At 39.1% G+C, this 22,187-nt stretch overlaps 1 protein-coding gene across 8 annotated transcripts in view; it reads right to left on the bottom strand.

Annotated features, from left to right (window-relative positions):
* Window positions 1-2,974: 2,974 nt before the first annotated feature.
* Window positions 2,975-22,187, bottom strand: part of MAN1A2 (mannosidase alpha class 1A member 2) — a 158,481-nt gene continuing 139,268 nt past the window's right edge. The window contains exons 11-14 of one of the 8 annotated variants that reach the window (XM_075511580.1): window positions 17,643-17,815; window positions 13,399-13,479; window positions 10,917-11,032; window positions 2,975-7,030 (exon numbers count right to left, since the gene is read on the bottom strand). In XM_075511580.1, coding sequence (XP_075367695.1) covers window positions 6,898-7,030; window positions 10,917-11,032; window positions 13,399-13,479; window positions 17,643-17,815 — 503 coding nt within the window. In that variant the 3' untranslated portion in view covers window positions 2,975-6,897. Of the gene's footprint in view, window positions 7,031-10,916; window positions 11,033-11,585; window positions 11,741-11,804; window positions 11,841-13,398; window positions 13,480-15,486; window positions 16,638-17,642; window positions 17,816-21,978; window positions 22,120-22,187 lie in introns of those variants that run through there. The other 7 variants (XM_075511594.1, XR_012777073.1, XM_075511590.1 and 4 more) reach the window with 7 other exon arrangements.

Genomic DNA, 22,187 nt, shown 5'->3' with positions numbered 1-22,187 from the left:
GGCATCCACTCGTATTCTTTGGGGCTTCCTCCACTGATTTCCTTGCTGAAGGTTCAGCATGATTGGTGAAGAGATGGGTATGCAGATATATGCAGCACCAGCTTGTGGAAGAAATTACTTAGGGACATTCTTACTTTTTGTAGCTGCATCATAATGCAGTTCACGTGGGACTTCTATGTGATCCCATAACCACACATGATGCTATTTTCTCAGTCATGTAGCAGCTCATCCTTTCTGGTTTATATGGTAATAGACAGACATCATACCTGTTGCCTATAACTACTTGTACAATGGAAACCATGTAAGAAAGAAAACATTGAAACTGTTGGTACACATGGACAGACAGTGCTTTTTTTCTTCCTCTCCAAATCCTTCCCTGAATTTTTACCTGGAAGTAGTTTGGCTATATGAGTGGCTGCTCTTCTCAAACCTTTTCCCACGGGAGTTTGTTCAGTCTGAAATATTGTTGTCAAAAAGACTCTTGCTCTTCACATTAAAAAAAAAAAAGCACACCACCACCAACCTTCACACATCCCACATGTGAACTGGCACAAATAGAGTAATGTTTCCTTTCCAAAGCCCAGAGAATGCCTATGGCTTTGCACTGAGAGAAGCCAACTCCCAGAGCTACAAGATGAAGGCTAAAAATAACCCATTAAGGATTAATTTCAGAATTTTAAAATACAGCTAATTAATATGCATAGGAAAGGCACATGGTCTCCAGGAAGCAGCACACACAACCACAGAGTCTACAAGGGAAGGGAGGGGAGTGGGTGACACACAGGCAGAGTGCTAAAGGAGAAATGGAGGAGGATATTCACTATATATCCTCAGATAGAGGATGCGCAAATAAAGTGTGTTTCAGAAGAGGTAGAAGCAGAGGGGTGAAACACTTCCCTATTGAAGAGGCAGAGACAATGCAGTGCAACCACAAAGGAGAGGATCCCATTTGAAAAGCAGTAAGGACAGTAATGAAGCCTTCAGTATTGGACAAAATGTTATACACAAGGATAGAGAGCTCGACAGTACTAGAGCAGGAGGCAAGGTTTTGTGCAATAGGGCTCAGTGGCTAAGATGGTGTGACATGGATAGAGGTAGCAAACATGCTTTGACGCAAGAAGTGAATTTCAGTGAGGTGGCTTAAGGGCTGAGAACACCACAGGAAGATCAATGGATGCAAAGGCACTGCTTTGGTAGTGGCACTCCAGTAGGAAGCTGGGTGCATCATGAACATGCAGAGCTTGTGTGGAAAGCTAGGGAGCAACAGCTGAATGCATAACTGGATCTCAAGATGGATGGCATACCAGGACAGCAGGTGTGTACCTGGTGTCATGTGTTGCACTGAATTATGGCACTTTGGAAGCAATTTTCTCTTATGAAGTAATACGGAAGGAGGTCATTGCATCCTGAGGCAGAAGCACCCTAGGAAGGTTGGGCATTGGATATAAAGCACTGAAACAGGATGCACAGGATGGCAGTCACGGCACGCCATGAAAACAAGGTACCGCGTATGAGCAATATGAGTGATGTCAGACAGTAAGGATTGTCTACAGTTAATGTGAATCAGAAAGCAAATCTGGTTATTAACTTGCGGTACTGCAAAACAGAGCTATAGCAGCAGTTCCAGTGAATTTAAAGGTGCAGGGGGAAAATAGGCTCACTTGAAGGAATTTCTTCATACCAATTTCCCTGTGAACAATATTTAAACAATTACAAACTTCTTCCTTTTCACAGAGGGCAGAGGAATGGATGGACAGACTTAATTGCCCAATTCACTGGCTAGTTAGTATCAAGAAAAGGTGGAGTTTTAACCTGGTGTCTTAAGAAAATTAAGTTTATTTAGTAGCACTGCTTGTCTGCCTGCCCCCTTTACCATCATCACTAAGAATCTTTGAACTTTTTAGCCACTTTAACACAAATTTAACAATAGGGTAGAAATCTCAACATTTTGTGAGATTTGGTGGCTTTCACAACAGCACACAGAAAACAGCCTCAAAATGTTGTACATTTACCTACAACTTGAGAAAGATTTGAGCACTACAGTGACCTGTTAAAAGCAAGCAAGGGGTACAGGGGTTTAATTTTGCCATAGGGGGTCTTGATACATGTTTAAGTTGACAAAGTCGCTAGTAAAGCCGCAGGGGAAAGAAAAGCTGCAGCACCACCAAGCCTCTGAAATCAGCTATGGATCAGCTTCACAGTCCAATGCTACAGGAGATTGCTATTGGAGGCAAAGGACACAAAATGCACCTTTTTCACTTAAAGACATTCTTTATTCAATCTTTTTTATATACAATATTATTTTTAATCTGTAAAAAGTACATATGCAGGATTCCAGGTCAGAGGCAGAAGGTTTCCACATCGGAAGATAGACTTTTGCCCTTTTATTATTTTGGAGGAAAAATAATCTGTCTAAATAAGTTTTAGACAAAGCAAGAATAAAGGCAGAACACAAATCCAACTTCCACCAAGCGATTAGGATTAAAGGCAACAATTCACCGTAACAAGTCAGGCTGTCTCCTTTGACTTCAGTGGTTCCCAACTTTTCTGGACAATTACAGAGCAGTTTGTTAGAAGGGGCTGACAGCCGAAGCAGCTAGTACTTATCATTCCTGCTACAGTTGTACGCACATAACTTGCAAAAGAGCTTGGGTTTCCTCTTTGCATGGCAACTCAAACCCTTGAGTCAGAAGACCGTTTCTCAAAATTCAAGGAGTGAAAGAGGGATGTCTTATCAGGGTGAACAGATCTCCAAACTACAGTGTGGATCAAGAGCTTGCTTTCATTTTTCTCTGGTAACAAGAACCCTGTTTCTTATTTGTCCCCTTAAAAACATGGACTAGACTTATTAATGTACATAACAGGCTCAGTTTGCTAAAAGCCTGTTACTACAGCCCTGAGATGTAAACCACCTCACCATTTTCTGTGGATGCCAGGTTACATTGTTGATCCTTTCGATGTTAATGCTATGAAGGTTTGTAATATCATTTCCTGAGGGATAGAAGAGGGGATCATAAAAGAGAACCCAATAGTGCTTTGCTTAGCTGTAAGTCAGCACAGGGTAGACCTTTAAAGGATGGTATTACAGGGAGCGTGTAATTATTTTCACTTTTCAGAACCTGGATACTCAACATTCTAATCTTGTAAAATACTGGGTGGGAATATGTCAGTGATTGGGAGGTAGAAGACACTGATCCATGAATTTGGAGTAGGGAGCTAAAGGACCCTCAAAGGTGTGACTGGCACAGGGAACTACCTGCTTTTCCCTTTACTCCAGTGTACTTACTATTTTCCATACTTTTCTTAAGCATTCAGTTTTAAGGACCATACTGTGCAGCAAAATGAACACCCAGAATATCATTCAAGGATTTTGGTTTTATTTAGAGGACAAAGCTAAGAAATTGACTTCCTGACTGCAAGACACACACAGCTCCAGGGTGGTCAATGGAAGCTGCAGAAATCTGGCTGCTTTGAAAAGTCAAGCTGTAAGTGTTAGAAAAAAATGTACTGCTAGCAGATCCTGACCAACAGGCAAGCTTGAGATTTGGATTAGGAAAAGAACTGAACATCCTTGTTTTGACTGCATGCAAACAGGAAATAGACAATTTTGGGATTTCCAGGCTCTTGCCCAAATCCAGTGTGCCAAAAACATACATGATTTTCTGTTCTTTATTTCATCCTGTAAGAGGAGAGGGTATTGTAGAAATTGCTAAAATGGGACAGCTACCTAAAGAAAACAAGGATTGTTTTGTTAGAGAATACAGCGCAAGACTCGGAAACAACTAGGACTAAAAAGTCATTTTGTGCTTAAATTTACACTCTGTCTTCATGAAAGTATGTAAGACAGCAGCAACAGAATGAAAATGGCAATATTCTACTGTACCTTATGTACCCAGAGGGAAAACAGTCTGAACTTTGGGTTGCATGTAACACCATTCTGCAGATCAGAACCTACTTCTCTGTGAAAGACTCAGAACGAGGGCATGTCACTTCAGTCAAAAGTTTCAATATCCGTGGTGCTTGGCTGTTACGCACCCACCTTGCTCAGAACCCATTACCTCCAAACTCAGCTTGCTCTAGGAGATCTCAGGATGGAGAGGTTCATGAATGACACAGCAATTAGTCCATGAAATGCATTATTTTTGATAGACTATGCACATCAGTAACTTCTGGAGGAAAAGGATAGTTTGTACTTTAAAGAGTGATAGAGTAGAAACTGACATCTGTTGGGGTAACTGGAAAACAAGAAACAAGTGTCCTTTATTTGGTACCTGCTGCTTATCTACACAAAGAAGAAATAGCAGTACTGTACATCTGCTTTGAGAAAAATACCATCCCATAACATGAAATGGCTTAGGTCCTCAATTCAAGCATTCTTGTGGCAGTGAGTTAATCCATTGGGATTGATGGAGGAATTAATTTGAAGGGTCGCTCTTTAATTCATAAGAGGGGGGTGGAAGAGCAGCAAACAATGATAAGAAGTTTGCTGTTTCTGGGACTCCAGAATTCTGTCCTTGACCTTCCTCTGAACAGACTGGCAGCCATTCTACATCTGCATATATCAGGAGGTGTGTGTGGATGTGTGTATGGGGTGGAAAGTGCCTTTTTCTTTTTTTCTTTTTCTCTTTTTTTTTTTAAACAGAAGAGTCTGCTTTTCCTCTTTCTGCTTCGTACCCAGAGAGATTTAGGAGAACGAGGCAATTGAGTGCAGTTTTAAACTAATAACAGTTGTCATGGGATGGAAAAAACTCAATTTGAAAACACGACATATCTGAACTTCGGAAAATGGAAAACGACTAGCTCTTCAGTAAGTCACTGAATACTAATTAGAAAAATAATGTGGGACCAGTAAGAAAAATCCATTTATTAAGCTATTTCTGATTTTAAAGAAACAATTACTTGAATCAGTATTATTTACTACATCAATTACTTTATTAGTTCTCAAATTATTTTTAAGATACTGCTGCAAATTACAGTAACTGGTCTTAGGTAAATAACTTAAATAACTAAGTAACTGGTATTAGATAAAAACATTGAGATTGGAGTTTTTTCCAAGCTCTATGTCTTCCTCCTCTTAAACTGAAGTAACTGGGGAAAAAAGCATCTGATAGCATTGATCATGTGATGATTTCTGTGTCTAAGTTAGTAACAAAGAGAGTGAAGAAAAATTTTATGGGAAAAATTCTACTATAATGTACAGTCAGATATATTATAATATGATGGAGAGAAAAGCTTTTATATATAAAACTTCATATATAAACATTTTTGAGGGGGAGAAATAGCACTCACTCCCTTTAGATCTGACGCTGTACTGCTGTAGCTCACTGAAGAGTTCTTCCACTCACTTCAGTATGAAAACACAATCAAGATTTTTTAAAGACTGAACCTGTGCACTAATTAGGAGGGAAAGGAGCACCTCACAGCTCTTTTTCAGCAAAGGGGCCAGTCACCATGGGAAAAGGATTTGAGAGCTATAAAGGGGAACAAAAAGAATGATTTGAGCTGTATGGATTCTGGAACAATGGTAAAAAAAAAAAGAGATTCAGATATACTTGAAAAGATGAAACTTCTTTTAGCAAGTACGTGAAGACTGAAGCAGACTCCATTTAAGTGATACTGTCCAAACCCAGCCTAGAAATACTTGGGGAAAAAACCCCATGCAGGTAACAGCATCTCATTTCTCATAAACTAATGGAAGAAGAGACGCTTCAGTTTCTTTTTCCACTCATATGTAAGAGATGTTATGTTGTTTCCAAAGAAGATCACGTTGTCTTTGTACTGGAGCACCGAGAAAGAGTTTTGTAAATTAAATCAAAGGCAGTTTTGGGCTTCTGTTATATACATACCTGCAAAGAAGGTTCCGTGAATTCTATCCAAAGCATGAAATTTAACTTTTAGGAAAAATCCTGATTGTGTGGAAAAACATAAAGCAACAAACTCCTGCTGCTTAGCTCAAGAGGAGCATTTTTAAGTGCCATATACTGTGTCCCGTCATATAAATCATGAAAGACTGTTTTTCTCATGTTGTCACCTCTGTTTATTTGGCTAAAAGAACCAGGACTAATAAGGGAATGCTTTTTTCCATGTGACAGGATTTGTGAGGAAAGGAAACTTAGGCCCCTTCCTACCCTTGCAATATGCTCCAGACTCTGTGACTGTAGCTTACCAAATGAACTAAGCCCACGTTGCTGACAGTGAACTACAAACCAAATGCTTACTAATTTTTTTTTTTGATGTAAGCATACAACACATCTTTCAGCATTGTTTTGAAAAGGGAAAATGGAGAGGCAATAGTTTTTATAGTTTAGAGTTTAGTTTTAACAGCTTAGAGGCCCTGAGAATGGCTGCCAGTCTGGACAAACAGATGCTCCTTAGAAAATCCACACAGGTACAGAAAAAAATTCAAATTCTGATGCTTCTGGTGCAATGATGTTGCTTTTTGTTGTTGCTTTGTTCATGCCATCATCAAACACACAAAAAGAAAAATAAGATCTGGGTATTTGGAACCCACTCGATCTGAAGAGGTGACTGGTGTGTTGTTTCTTGCAACAGCCAACAGCAGCAGCAGCAAGTTCCTCTCCCTGGATGGGAAAGCCTCTTCTTCCTTATGCTGCTGCGTTTACATTAAACAGTAGATGATTCCATGTCTTGCTGGGGTTCAAAGCGCATGAAGTCTCTGTCCTGCAAATACCACACTAATGTGTTTTGGTCATGTATAAACCAGAACTTTTAACTTATCTATATGTTGAAGAGCTTCGTTTCTCACGCCAGTACTCGCTTGACTCAGAGGTCTAGTTTTATCAAGTGTCTGTCTCCTCTCCTGCTTAAAGTCTCAAGTGGTCCATGTAAACAAAACAGAGCTGAAAACAGTTTCTCTTCCTCTTCATAGAGCTGTTTTTATCGATATGCAGGATTTCCTGACAGCGTGGTGTTGGCTAAATGTAAAACAGGCAGAGGATGAGCTTCTGTGTTAAAAACCCAGTTGTCTAATGGTAGAAGGTCATCATTGGAGAAAAGCAGATACAAATACCTAGATATCAAGACAGAGAGGAAAAATGGTGGGTATTAAAGCAGAGCAACAGACAGGCAGGGGCAACACAGCAGCTTCAGGCCCCACCAGTGAGCAGCTAAAGCTATAAACAAGTTACCTGCTTTCAATATTTGTACAGCACCCACACAACCTTCCCTATTATAATGATCTGAAGTAATTTTTATCATGATCAAGCCCTTCAATGAAAAGTTGTTATAAAGACAGCATTTTAATCGTTCCAAGTAACGTCTCTTTTTCAAGACTCCTTTCAAAGACTTGCAATGTAAAACAAACATCAAGACACCAAGCACAAGGATTTGGGGGACAGGGGAGCAGAGAAGAAGCTGGCAAAAAATTAATGGAGTAAACCCACTTGGAAATGACCAATCCTCTTTAATCCAAATCAAAGATTTTGAGGAAGCACCAGAGAAGCCACTAAGCCATGCCAGATATCTGACTTGTCATCAACATGCTGGAAGCTGGTTCAGCTTCTGGTCGGAGGAAATGGGCCAATATATTGTGCAGAGGGGATTCATAAATGTTGTACATTATAAAGCAATGCAGAGCACATGAAGCATGTAACAAAGTTAACGTTTCTGGACATATGTGGAAGAAGAGTATTTCTTGGTTCCTTTTTCTTAATACACACTTTTGAATGTGCCTGTGCTATACTTTGTAGGAGAAACTGGTGGTAGGGATCTTTGTCAAGACTTCCAAACTCAATTGCTAAAATTCAAAAGGCATTTCCCTTGTTCCAGAAAACCTGACTCTGCAAGTGCAAGCGTAACATTGTGGGTGTACAGGACCTCTCAGCTCCTGCTACAACTTGCTTTCCTGCCATCCAGAAAATGACAGGTCTTGCAGCACGTGACAAGAAGGGGTTTCATTCCCATTAGTGGGCTCTGTCACACCCAGAATGTGCACACATGTTGTCCTGCCTTTGCTCTGCTGAGGCTGCTGTTACTTTGCTCTCTCTCAATCAGACGTCGGTAGCGTCTACTGTCTACAGTCACGTGTCACTGCCTGATAATTCTCCCATTGCCTTTATTTGCCAGTTGTATCCACAGCATAACCCAGTCAGTGAAGCTCTTTCTTCCCTTCCTCATCAATTAACTGTTTACAGATAAAAATTTCTTGCTGAGATGATTCAGTTTCATCCCACGTCTAGTCTCTTTCTCTACATTTTTCATTCATCTTTAAAGCATGTCTTTTCTTTCCTCCTTACTCCTACCTTGCTTTCTCCCTCTGCAGCTCTCCAAACTCTTTTTCACTACAGCAGCAATGTTTCATCTTACCCAAATTCACCTTCCTCATTTGATTCATGTTCTGCTTTGAATAACTTAAGCAACCTATTTCTACATCTTGCTCCTTCCCAAAACTCAAACAGCTACCTTCTTGCCACTCATACTGCCCAAAGTCTCATAATTTGCCGAGTATCTTTGATGAGCCAAAGTATTTGAGCAGCAACAATGCATGTTTGGGAGAGGTATTAATTTTGAATTTGAGGGGAACGAAGATGCAAAAGTTATCATCAATAGCAGAAAAGATCACAGCAGGCATTCCATAACACACATTTTATGCCCCTCTTCTGAGGGACATCTTCATTTTCTCATGGCATCACACCCAACCCTTCTGTCTTTATTTTCATAGCCATTTGAGCTATCCTGACCTTATGTTCTCTATTTTATCTCAAGGTGATACCAGTTTCTGGTTTGGCTATGCCAATTGTATCAACATCAAACATGTAATATCCAGCTCTCCAACAGAAAGTTTTGTCCTGCAAGTGGGAAATGATCCAAACCAAAAGCCAATAAAAATTTCTGAGTTCCTTCCTAGAACTGCCTTCTTTTGCAATGCTTGCACTGTAGCACATCCAGTTACTAAGTGATGCATCAGTGAATTTTCAGATCTTGTGATTATTTAAGATGCAGACAGGATTCTGGTGATACTTCAAAGGTCAGCCTTATCACCACAGAAGTCCCTTAGGAGCAGATTTCATTCTCTGATTTGGCTTTTATAGGCAGATCAATCATATAAGATCAGCTCCTGGGGAGGTATTGCTTCTCTGACTAGACCTGTTTGAAACTGCTGCCTCTCTCTTTGGGAGTATAGCTTTTAGTCTCCAGAAAGTGAACTTGAAGGAGTGAGTGAAATAAAATTAATGAAGACAACAGAGGAAGTAGCAGTGGCTGACTTTCTTTTTATACTGATAACAGAGGGAAACAAAGTATTGTGACTATGCAGAGGAATTTGGTAAGGAGCCAGCAGAAAGATGGAATAGCCAGACTCTCCCCTTACACGTGATGAACTCGGACCCCCTTCTTGCCAGTGAAACATGTTGTGGTGCCTGAAGTAGGCACCAGTAATGCTACTTTTGGGACCTGCTTTCTCCCCACTGCATTGTGAGCTCCCAACACACAAAATCAATCTTCGCATACATCAGCTACAGCTAAAACCTGTAAATTTGACATTGCCAATACTGTAAATTCTGCTGCTGTATAGAAGCCCTGTTTATTCTGGAAAGCCTGCACGCCAAATGGTTACAACTATTTTTTCGTCATATCATTGGGTTCTAAAGACAGAAAGGGCACCTTAATGAGTCTTCGTTGCTGACAGGTTTGTGCAACAACATATGTGTCATCCTGTCCATCACACGGCGGTAGAGAGTGGTATGGATGTGTAAGCAGAGGCAACAACGATGTCTCCTAATAGCAGCTCTGGCCTCATTCACACCGCCAGCAGTGGCTTCTGTCTATGGACTTAACCAACTAAAACATTCTCCAAACATTCTCTTATGCAGGAGGGGAAAAAAAGGGGTAGGGAATATAGCCAACTCGGACACCTTTCTTCCAAAAGTAGACAATTCACAAGATTTCAGGGAGGTAACCAATACAGGAGTCTTGGTAGATTTCAATGCCAGAACTATCTTACCAAATTTGCTGATGTAACCTGAGTATCAAGAAAATTGTCACATATTAGAAGACATTGCTCTGGGGTTTTGCCTATGAAGCAATCACAACTGTGTGACAAAAGAGTGCTCTTGATAGCTGGTTTGTGTCAATGATGAGGGAGATGAGTAGCCATGACACGCTAGCTCAGTTTTAAAAATGGTTCTCTTAATAAAATCCCCATAACATATTCTTATCTTTATACTAGTTTTTCTTATTGTACTTATCATCTCCGTAAGTTAGAGGTTATGGCACATTCTAGTATAGCATTTTTTGTTATTAATTAAAAAGAAACATGGTGGAAGACCAATGACTTTGAACATTTTACCTTGAACCAAATATGCAACAGCAAGCATTAGCTTCTGCAGGGTGGACTACAGGTGTCCTACTGATTTGACTGAATTTAAAATATTTAAGTATGTAAGAGATTATAAAATATGCCTGATATTCTTGCTTACGCCAAAAAGCATTCTAGAAAAATATGTTGTGGGATAAATATAGAAAAATCATCCAAGGGCACGAAGGACTTTTGTTCCATGTGTTTACTCCCTTCCAGTGACACACACAGGAGAAACAGGTTCTACAATACCAGAGCACGGCACATACTTGTATAAGACATGTCAAGTCAGTGTATCTAAAAAAAAAAAGTCTTTTGAAAAGGGAATTTCTTAAAAGGAGATAACCTCTCCTCTGCTGTGATGCCAGAAATCAAACAGAAGTCTTAAAAACGAAAGCTCTCTCAGCATAAGCTTCCTGTATGGGAAATTCCACTTGTATTTTCTGCTGGTAAAATGGGCTGATCCAGGACCCTAAAGCTGGGAAAAAAAGAAAGGCCAAACCACCCTGACAAGACAAGAGATTATTTGTTGAGCCACCGCATTCTTCTGGAATTTAGATCCTAGCTTTTACAGGAAGATGCAAGAGTGAAGAGAACTTACTTCAAAGTTTCAGCAAGAAAAAAGCTCTGCTGTACGTCGTCATATGTAGGAGATGAAGAATAGACATCCTTGACACCAGAAAAGCCACCACTGACTCGGCAATACTTGTCAATTGCCTGCAAAGAGGAAGGGAAAAGAAAAGGAGCATTTAATTGTAGAGCAAAATTTGGAAACATTAAAGGATCAGGCTTGATCAACAAAGGAGGTAGCTCTTTCTGTGCTGCATTATTCTGTTGTGAGTCTTCTTGTCAGAGGATGCTGTGGATGTTAACAGTTTACACTGACCAAAAAAAAAAAAAAAAGGGACTGGACACATAAAGAAGTAAAATCCCTCCAGGGCTACTAACGACACCACATTTCACAAACTACTAGATGCTAAGAAAGTATTATGGGTAAGAATACTTTCTTTCCTGGGTATTTAATGTTGACTGATATTGATGACAGAACATGGACTCAATAGACTTTTGCTCTGAGCTGGTACGGCTCCTCATAGGTAACACTGAGTAGAACATCCCGTCAGTCAATCAATGCAACATGTGCTGTGAGGTGCACAGGAAGATGACAAACGTCCCTGGATTTTGCAGCTGGAAGAGTTTGAAGAGTTATAGGAACTCTGTGACTAGTAGCTAGTCATAGGGACTTACTGAAAGTAGGAATAAAATACAGTACTCATCTTTAGGGACTGTTGATTTCATCTTATAAACTCTTCTAGCTGCTGCTTTCTCCCCACATTTCCATCTCCTACATGTGCTCTTCTCTGTTTCCCCTTTATACAGTTGAAACTCAAGTCAGCTTGTGTGCTGGACTGCAGAAGAGCTCTTTATCTTTAAAACATGAAGTTTAAATCCATAAACATTCCATGCAGAAAGGGGCCAATGGATCCGTGATTCACAAATCACCCAGCTAGTCAGCTCCAACACAGTACTGCAAAAAGCACAATGGAAGAGGAGGAGACTGGAAAGAATGCATTAGTAGCTCAGACCACCTCTTGCCTACGCTTTCATTATTCCACTCACATGCACCACCCTACAGCACACAAGAATATCAGCCATTAAAACCGGCCCCAAAGAAACGACTCTGAAATGATTCACAGGTTATTTGTGCTTCCCTGCTGCTTTGGCAGTGCTTCCTCAGCAGACACTAACCCTTTTAATAGATTCGTGCAGGGACAGAAAAGGCACAGCAATGAAGGAAAACGTTTGGCTCAGGATGTCTGTCATTACCAACTACTGAACGTAGCTACCTGTAGTTCAGTAATCTATGATTCAGCCTGTTAGCCTGTATGAAGTTTCTCTCCGCATGGTGCTTTAGGCCCAGATTTTCGTTAACTCTGATTTTTGATAGTTATACTCAACAGAAGCTGAGGGGACTCAAGGCAAAGGAACAAATAAGTTTTGAATGATGTCCCTTTTTATGCAGAGAAAACAAATTCAATCAAAATTAACTCTTCAAGGTCCTTACTATAGCCTTTGCATACTAGAAATACTGGGGAAACAAAGGAGAATTTTCCATTGGACACATGGATGAAGAATGCTGGCAGATACCATCACTGAAATCAGGAAGAAAAGTGAAAAGGCAAATGAACAAGGTACCTAGGACAGTAAGTCACAGCATGTCAGGTACTACAGCTAACCTCCTCCTAGTATACACTCTTATCCTGTGGAAATGTGAGGTTGTTCATGGACCAAAGAATAATCCAGACTGCACAAAGTTCTTTCAAATTTCTGAAGACCAAGATTTTTTAAAGAAGCAAGAGGAGAGACTGGCAAAACGATGTTACTGGAATGGCCGTGGCTCTAGAGCCTGAGCTTATGCCAAGAAAGGTACAGTCTTTCTTAGCAAAATCTAATTCTCGCTGTAATTCCTTATCTCAAGTGCAGCTTTCTCCAAGTTCGGATGGAAACATTCCCTTTTTTGTTGGGACTTGAGCCTAAAAGGAGAAAGTGTCTGGATGAATTCTTTTCAGATCTGGTTGCTTTCAGCCTAGTGCAAGCTAGGGCTACGCTGAGACTATTCACACGTTGGGATTTGGGTTGACTAGGTTTTCTCTACAGTCTGAAGAGAACTGTGACACATCTAGCCCAACAGCATCACATGCATGACAATCTCTTTGTCTGCATGCTCTTGTACACCATAAGTGATGCTAGCTATCACATGGCAGCCAAATAAAAAAAAAAGGAAAAGAAAAAAATTAATTGCTTGGCTGACTTCTTAAGAAAGAATGCATACGCTGTTTATGGAACCATTTGCACATTTCTGCCCACAAGTCCTATAGCCGCTAGGCAGGTGTTATATGAATAAACAAGAGCCAAAGTACTTTTGCTTTCTAGGCAGCAAATGAAGTGCCTCCTCTTGCCACTATCCCCTTTTCTGTAATACAGCAGAACATGACCTTGTCTCTGCTCTGGAGCGTGACAAGATGCAGGGGGGGAAGCTCCAATGGTTAAAATCCTGCCAGAATTTCTAACATGCAGAGTCTGACTTTGCAGGTGTTCCTCTGGTCAACGATGCAGCAATCCTGACACTCTGTACCACAGCTCGGACAGGAGAAACTTGCTAGTGACTGTGGCAAAATGAAAAGAAGGAACAAATGGTACCACTATTAGGACATTGTCTCCTTCCTCCTCAAGAATTAAATCTGCAAGTCAGCATAAGAGACACAACTCATTTATTCTGGAGACTGTAGATAACAGATAGCACTGAGATCCTGCTCTGTGCTGTACAGGTCTCATGATTGAATAACTAAGTGCAACACTGGTGAAGCTAGCAGGCCTAGAAGCCTGAAGAAAGAAAATGTCTGATTTATATTGATTTTTTTTTTCCTTACAATTACCAAGTAGTCTTGTATCTTCAGAAATTTCTCCTTGGGGAGACAGACTCTGGCTAGACTGGAGTTCAGGACAGGCAGAGGATTTATCCTAGTTGATCAGAGATCTAGACACTAGTAATGAACTGTAGAGGAAAAATTCCTCTGAAAGATTGCTATACAGGTATTCATCCAAATATGGATAAAAAAATTGTCCTTGATTCAGAGGTGTACAGAACTTCAGGACACTAAAAAGTTTGGTGCTGTAGTCAAGCTGCTTAAAAGGCACTTGAAATTTGCCATGTTCTGCCTTCACACAGATCTCAGAGTACTTGGTGTAGAGGCTACTGATTTGCCACCTGGATACTCTTTCACTCAAGAGCTGAAGACCACTTTCCTTGATAAAATGAAGCTAAATTTATTGCACCCTAGAATACAGGAAAATCCTTGATGACTGGAAGGGTATCAAGGTAATGCTACTATTACGAGGCATTGGCAGGCTGAATAATTTTAAGATGGCATACCTGATGTTAGTCCCAAACAATTATGGAAACATGTAAAAAAATAGAGAAGAGTAAGAGGATAACTGACACCAATCAGCATGGTTTTATAGAAAACTATCTTGCTCACAAGCTTAATTTCATTCTTTGAGCTCTACAAATTGACAAATAAAGGTAACTGCAGAGGTGTAATAAACTTAAAAGTTTCTAAAGCAACTGACATGGTACCATAAGACTTTATGGTGAGACAAAGCAGCACTATAACGTATCAATATCACTACCTTAATTTAAAACTGACTGACAGTGCTCTAAGAATGAACTGGCAATGTAAAATCATCAACAAATAGAGCTGCTTCTCACAGAAATCCACAAGGAGAGGTCTGAAGTTTTATCAATCACCGCAACATTGCTGCTGGCAAAACTGGCACAGGTAAATAACAGCAGTCAGTGTAATCTGGTGGTAACTGGGGCCCAAACTAAATGAGTTTCATATAACCAGGCACATAATCCTAAATCTAGACATAAAGGCTGTGTAACTGCAGAACCAGATTAGCCTGGAAAGTAGAGACACTTAAAAGAATTCAGTGGCCACATGAGACAATCCAGTACAAACTCTGGCTAGGATGTTGTGGCAGGTGCACACACAGGGATAGTAAACAGTAGCAGGGATATAATTTTACTTTTGCACAGGGCTGTGCATAGAGACAAAACCGGAATATGCAATTCTAGAATTAATTTTTTAAAAAGGATGATGAACTGACGTGGGTGCAGACATTTGGAGAAAATGCTTTACGGTGGGAGACAACACAATTTGCTCTTGTACAATTTGCATCTTAAGTAGACTCGGTAGTAAGCTTATTACAATCTATAAAAACTCTTTGGAAAGAAAACATGAATAAAGAATAAAAGACATTTTAATATGGTATAGGAAGTCATAGGAAAATCCAGCGATTGACAGTGAAACTAGACAAATTCAAATGGGAAAGCACAAGTAATTAAATAATGGAACAAACTACCAAAAGAAGTGGAAACACAACCAGAGCTGTGTGTGGTAGGGATGAAGAGAAAGTAGTGAGTAGGTGTGAGGAGTAAACACAAGAACTTATTATCTATATGCAGGGAACAGAAAACTCTAGGGAACAAAAAGCTTCGCAAGCTTCTGTGTTAGTATGATGGTGGGGGAAGGAAAATCTGTAATCATGGGAGGGAAGGCTATGCAAAACCATTTACGAAGAGTTCAAAAATATTTTACGGCTATGTTGGATAAAGAAAGTCTTTATTGAGGAAGCAAGCAAAAAAAGGCACTTTGTAAGGACAGAGGCAGTTAAGCACATGGGCTGCTTGATTTACAAAACTTCGATGCAGGTTGACAAAAGGATAAAATAAAATCCTTTCCTGCACACAGAGAAAATTGGAGGCAGGGGAGGAGGAAGGGAGTGTTTGGTTTGAAAGCATTAATGAGGACTAAGATATGAAGGCAAATGGAGAAAACTGAACAAAATGCAATTCAAAGACATGCTCGCAGTGTGCTTAAGAGACAGATCCTGGCCTGAAAACTTTACATTTGTAAATTTTTTAACCTAGTACAAAGGACCCAATCTCAGCTTGGATCATCTAGCCATAGCTTCTGACAGGAGCTGGTGTTAGATCAGCACACGTGTAGTACACACACTGGCAAGGAGCAGGTTACTGAATCTGTTTCTTTGTCATTTTAGAAACATGCATAGTTTGGGCAGGACGGATGATGTGAATCAATGTTTGATGTTTTGGAGAGAGCAGCAATGCATTCTGGAATACAAATGTGACATGTGTGGAACCTCTCTCCAGAATAACGTTGGTTATAACAAAACAGTCTACAAGGCAAAACCTAACCAAGACTAAGACACAATCTTAAAATACTTGGACTCTTCTATGTGATTGTAATTGTGCTGATGGAAGGATAGGGATGAGCTCAGCTAAATATTCTGAATGTGCCTTAACTATCTTCCACCTGATGAACAGATCCATGCTTCTCAACAGATCTCTTGCTCCAAGTACTTTTGCTGGGTCTCTTGCCTCTGGAGTAAAACTGGTTTTCACCTGCAGAATAAAGTTTCTCCAGGCTCTTGGTTTGCCTCTTCCTTTGCTCTTCCCTCATCTCCTTTGGCTGTACTCAAAATATTTCGTTAGTGTCTTGTTACCTTTTAATGTTTATTTTAATCTCCGAAACTGGCTTTGAGCTGTGTTTCCAAAGACTGCTGGAGCTGTAGCAGGGAAGTGGAGGAACTGCAGTAATCCACTGGACACTCAGACCTTGAAGATGACCAGAAACTGCTTGGCCAGCAAATGAGTTTTGCACGACCCACGACCCCAGTACAGACCAGCAGGTGGAAGCAGTGAGAAACATGAGACCAGAAAAGGCTCACAAGTTCACCCCTAGGAAGCAGTTAAAAGGAGAAGTCTTTTGGGGATTACAAATAATTTTTACAATTAGAATATTATATTGTCATGTGAAAATGAACCCTAGTTATTCATATAGCCCATAATCTATGACTATCAGACAAAGGAATTATCCATCTATGTACAAAGGATGAATGAAGGAAGGCCATGAGCACAGATCTGCGTTGAGAGTCTTACAATGAATTTGGGCTTCTGTAGACCAGTACAAGCATTTCCAGTGAGAAAGACTCAGAAGCATTTTCACACTTGGGAATTTGATTAAAACATACAATAACTAGATTTAAACCCAGGAAAGCAGCTATACAAAAAAGCGCAATAATCTGTAAAATACCTTAGCAACATTTTTTAAGTTCTGCCTTATGTGCCATTACTTACTCACTTCCCTTTCTGGCCTACTTCTAGTGATGTAATTTTTTTGTTATAATTGAGTAAATATAAACTGACTGGCAAATTTTTTTCCTTCCAATCAGACAACTAAGAAAAGAAAGAGCCATGATACCAACCCATGTATACAGATGTACATGCTGTCTAGTCTACAAGCCATCTGAGAACAGTTGTCCTACACTTGCGGTTTTAATAGCTGACCAAGAAGGAACCGTAAGAATAGCTTTGTCTTTTAATCTAAACGGAGTGCTAACACATGCTTAACAAAGTTATTTATAATACGCTTTCATTTCCCAGGATAAATTACCTCTCTTGGGGGCTGTGGACTACTGATAACAGTAGGAGTCATGACTAGTGGATTCTATTTCCATGCCTAAAACCCATCAGCTGTATAATGCTGAACACGTTTCTCATCTGTACATCTGATTCAGCAGTTGCAAAACAGAAATAACTGTGTGCACCCCCATATGTGCTGTGGTTTACAGGAACTCGTGAAAATCAATTACCATTTGAAGTGTTTCAGTACCACGAGATTAAAGTGGCTATGAAAGGAAAATACATAGAATTAATTTACTAACAGATAATTAATACATTTACCTGTGTTGCCTCCCAGCCCCACTGCCTGTACTTGGGATCGTGGGTGAATCTCCACATATACCAGTAGGTCTCAATCACCTCTGGTCTTAGGATGTAATACTTCTCATTCTGCCGCACTGCCACCGCCTCTACGCCACCATCAAATTTGAATGCTTCTGGACCCAGCTTTAATGCTGCAGAGGAAAGAAATTAAAAAAAGAAAAAAAGAAAAAATTTACTCCTTACCAATCTTTGCAGGAAGGGTGGCAAGGAGACTGCTATATACCAAGCATGTGAGAAAAGCAGAAACTAGCTTGTCTTTAAGCAGTCTCATAAATATTTCCTGTTGTTGACGCCTATAATTTTTCTTGGAATAATGTATCCAATTCCTGTGAGAAAACTACCTATCTTGACAGGAGTACAGTAATCCTCTTGAAAACAAATGAAACAATAAGAATATAAACACATTAACACGTTCAATTATAGGATAAAATTAAAGTGACCGATACCAGTTCTTTAGAAGCAAAAGAAAAAAAAAAAAGGGGGGGTCAACAGAGGTTTTGATGTCCTTTGATCCCACCCAGCACAGCAGGAAAAGATCTTAGAACAAAACCAGGTACTATCATCTCAAATAACCTGCATCTTTATCCAAACTCTCTTGGTTTAGGGAAGTGCTGTCAGGCCACCATAACTGATGTGCTTCATAATGTGATCCTCAAGTAAAGGGTTTACAACCAGGCGATGAAAACTTAGCCACACCTGAAAATAAATCTCTGAACTAAGAGATTCACTATTTCAGCCCTTAAAGGAAGCTGTAACGGCCCTGTGCCAGCATCTGGATGACAATTCATGTAAGAAGGAGGTACCTGTAGAAAAACTATCTATAATATGAAGATGCAATTACATATATTTTTTTATTATAAAGCTACACATTATTCCTCAAATTTGACATAAATAATGCACTCTTATCTGCAGCTGCACCCCACCCTTTGCTTTGGCAGAGAATTTTTAAGGTGCTGAACCTTGAAGCTGCACTTGAGCTTTAAAAATTATCAAAGCAATTAATCATGTAATTCCTATGGGCTAGAGGCTCAAATTAACCGTGGTCTCATTATACTCAGAATACTACAATGAGAAATATGAGCACCTCCCAGTGCGTGCCCCAGCAGAACATTTCCAAAAAAAAGTTCCTTATCTTTTTGTTTCAAGGGAGTACGGCTCTGGATGCCAACAGAAAAAAGCACCACTCTCCGCTTCAGCCACACATGTGGGAAGGAAAACTCCATCAAGAAATGTTTATGATAGTTCTTTCAAAATGGGCCATTTTACCAGTTTCAGTAAAAAAAATTTACAAATTCTACTGCAAAATCAATGAGATTAGATACAGAGTTCTACTTATCCAAAATTAAGAACATAAGAATGGCCATACTGAACCAGATGGAAGTTCTGTCTGGTCCAGTATCACGTCTCCAACAATGGCCAAAATGAGACAAGGATGGGGAAGAGGAAGAACAGACCAAGTATATGAGATACCTTTTTCCAGCTTCTCTACCAGCCTCCATTTTTTTTTGAGCTCAAGGCTTCTCCCAAACTAGACAGACTTTATGTCGTCAGTAATTCCTAATAGGTTTATTTCCCAAGTATTTATCTGGTGTTTCCTTAAACCTGTGTAAGCCTTAAGCATCCAAAACAACCTCTACTGAGGAGTTCCACATCTCTCATAGCTCTTTGGTGTAGAAACACTTTTTTTGTTCTTTTCCATTTTGAGCTTGGTTCCTGCTAGACTCATTCAATAGTCTCTAGGTCTTGTCTTGGAGAGGAGAGTGAACAACTGATTCCTATCCACTCTCTCCAGTTCCCTAGTGATTTTGCAAATATGCTGAATCCTACCTAAAATGTCCCTTTTCCGCACTGAAGAATACTATGCAATTCAGTTGTTCCTTGAATGGAAACTGTTCCATGCCTTTAGTTTTCCTTCTAGCCTTTCTCCGCAACTCTTCCAATTCTACTATATCCTTTGTGAGATGAGAGGACCAGCCTGAATACAGCACTGAAAGCGTGGACAAGATTAATACAGTGACATAATGACATTTTCTATTTTGCTCTTTCTCACTTTGTTTTTCCTGACATTTTCATAATCTCAAGAGCAATTTCCTGAGTTGTAATGGTCAGCTAAGAGCTCATCATTTTATATGTGAGGTTAGGAATAATATTTTCATAGGTGCCTCACTTTACATTTAACTACACTGAATTTAATTTAGTAATTTATTACACAATTACTCAACCTCATAACGTCCTTGTGTAATTTTTCAGCTTTCTTTCATCCTTGCTATCCTGAATAGCCTTTTTTTTTAGTTATTATCAGCACACTTACCTTACTGATCCTGCCCTTTTCCTGATCATTTATATATGTGTATATATGTATATTTTTTACATATAGATATATGCATATTAAAATGTAAAATGTAAACATACTCTATATTTATACACATATGTGTATACATATGTGTATACACATAAATATATATTTATATATATTTACATATAAATATATATTTATACATATAAATATATAATTATGTAATATATATATAATATAATATATATTACATATAAATATATATTTATACACATATGTGTATAAATATATATCAAATATATCAGAGTACTACTGGTTAATCACCATTCATCCATTGCAAGAGCTGACTATTTACCTCTACCCTATTTGTTATACTACAACCGTTTTTTTTTTTCCATGCAGGTACTTGCTCCTTATGCTGTAGCTGCTTAATATCCTTAAAGGGCCTTAGTAGAGAACTTTTGAAAAAGCCTTTTGGAAATCAGGTAAACCATGTCAGCTGTATTACTCTTATCCACCAAAGAAGCTGGATTTCAGGCAGTTCTGGTCACGCATCACCTACAGAAACTGTGACACCTTCTCTTGCTTTGTAGCCTGCTGGTACATTAAATCTTTAGTTATTTACTCATATATACTTCTAATGTTATTGGGCACTCCAAAAAATCATACTACCCAAGGATGGGTGACTCCTGCATATTGTGACAATCTCACTGAATTTTTATCTGAAACCAAGGAGGTAAAATTAACCACAGCTCTTCTACTAATAGCTGACTAAAGTAAAGAAGCTACTATGAATATAGTACCTTTCAGGGGAGCATTCTTCTAAGCAAAGAACCATCTAAGGCCATTTTACAATGCTATAGTGGTCACATTTTAATCCAGGTATTTTGGTATTAATGGGGCTGATAGGCTATACTCTAAGCAGGGACAGCAGATGAGAAACAATTTCACATCATAGTGCAAAACTGGAAAGCTAAACCAGTACCATTTTAAAAGAGATTTTAACTGATTTAAAGTTGACTTCAATGAGAGCTATATTTAGCACTGCTGAAAATAAGGGCAAATCCTCAGACTTCTAGATAAATATTTATATATCTAATTTTAGAAATAATTTTGAAAACATTGTTTAATTTTGTGTGTTCCTTTAAGACTACAGTCAAACTAGCAATGAATTTCCTGAAAGTAAGAAAGGATTCATAATTATAACAAATCTTTCTAGGCTCTAACTCATATAAAATTTGAGGAAAGAACCTCCAAGATACTTTTGTTTGAGACTCTCTGAACCATTTCATCAACGTACATTGTTATTTTATACTTCTCACAAAAACAAGTTCATGACATTCTTGTTTCTTCATCTTTGCCTGTTTAGCTGCTTACTGAGAGTCTTGGGATACAGACAGCATCTACTCCTACCCTTACAATGTCTCAGCTGAAATCTTAGTCATCTGGCTTATTCCACATTGGAATTGTCACATGTATAAAAACAGCTAAAGCTGTACCCAGATTCTGAGGACAGTTCTTGTCAAGAAACTTTAAAGACATGCAAAAAACTTCATCCTAAAATAATCTGTCCGTAGTCTGTCAATACTTTACATACTATCAACTAATGGTTGGGAAAATTCTTATGTATAAAGGATGGTATATTTTATTAAAAATACTGTGTACCATAAATCAGCACATGCTGCCATCTATATAGATAATTTTGCATATTATCTAACCTCTACGATACCTATGAAAGCTAATTATTCAGATTGATTTGTTAGTGGTCTTTCTATTCTTTCAATTTCAATGGACTTTTTTTTTTTAGCATTTATGGATTTCGCATTACCAATTATTTTATGCCTTTGCCATGTTTCTCAGTGGTACATGTTAAGCATGTAAAACAAAGAACTAATGCCCAGTAACTGGAATACCTCAAGATGTGCAGTCCACACATAAGCTTAAACGTTGAGAAACCTTGCACCATAAGTACATGAAGCTGTATTATTTTAGCCTTACCAGTGCCTACTGACAGTATTATGATTCCTTGTGCTGGGCTGGTACATGGGCATACAGATCAGAGCATGCCTTCTGTCTTTGGTGTTCTCAATCTTATCTCCAAATCAAGCACACTGGACTACAGTAAAATCTTGAAATCTCCTGTCACAGGATGGGAGATTTAGTATGACTGCAGCAATAATCTACCAATAGGTTATGGTACAGAAAAA

Source organism: Mycteria americana, chromosome 1 (assembly GCF_035582795.1).
Source record: "Mycteria americana isolate JAX WOST 10 ecotype Jacksonville Zoo and Gardens chromosome 1, USCA_MyAme_1.0, whole genome shotgun sequence".
NCBI classification, from domain to species: domain Eukaryota; kingdom Metazoa; phylum Chordata; class Aves; order Ciconiiformes; family Ciconiidae; genus Mycteria; species Mycteria americana.
The sequence above is the reverse complement of the archived record's forward strand: the minus strand, read 5'-3'. Positions and strand labels throughout refer to the sequence as shown.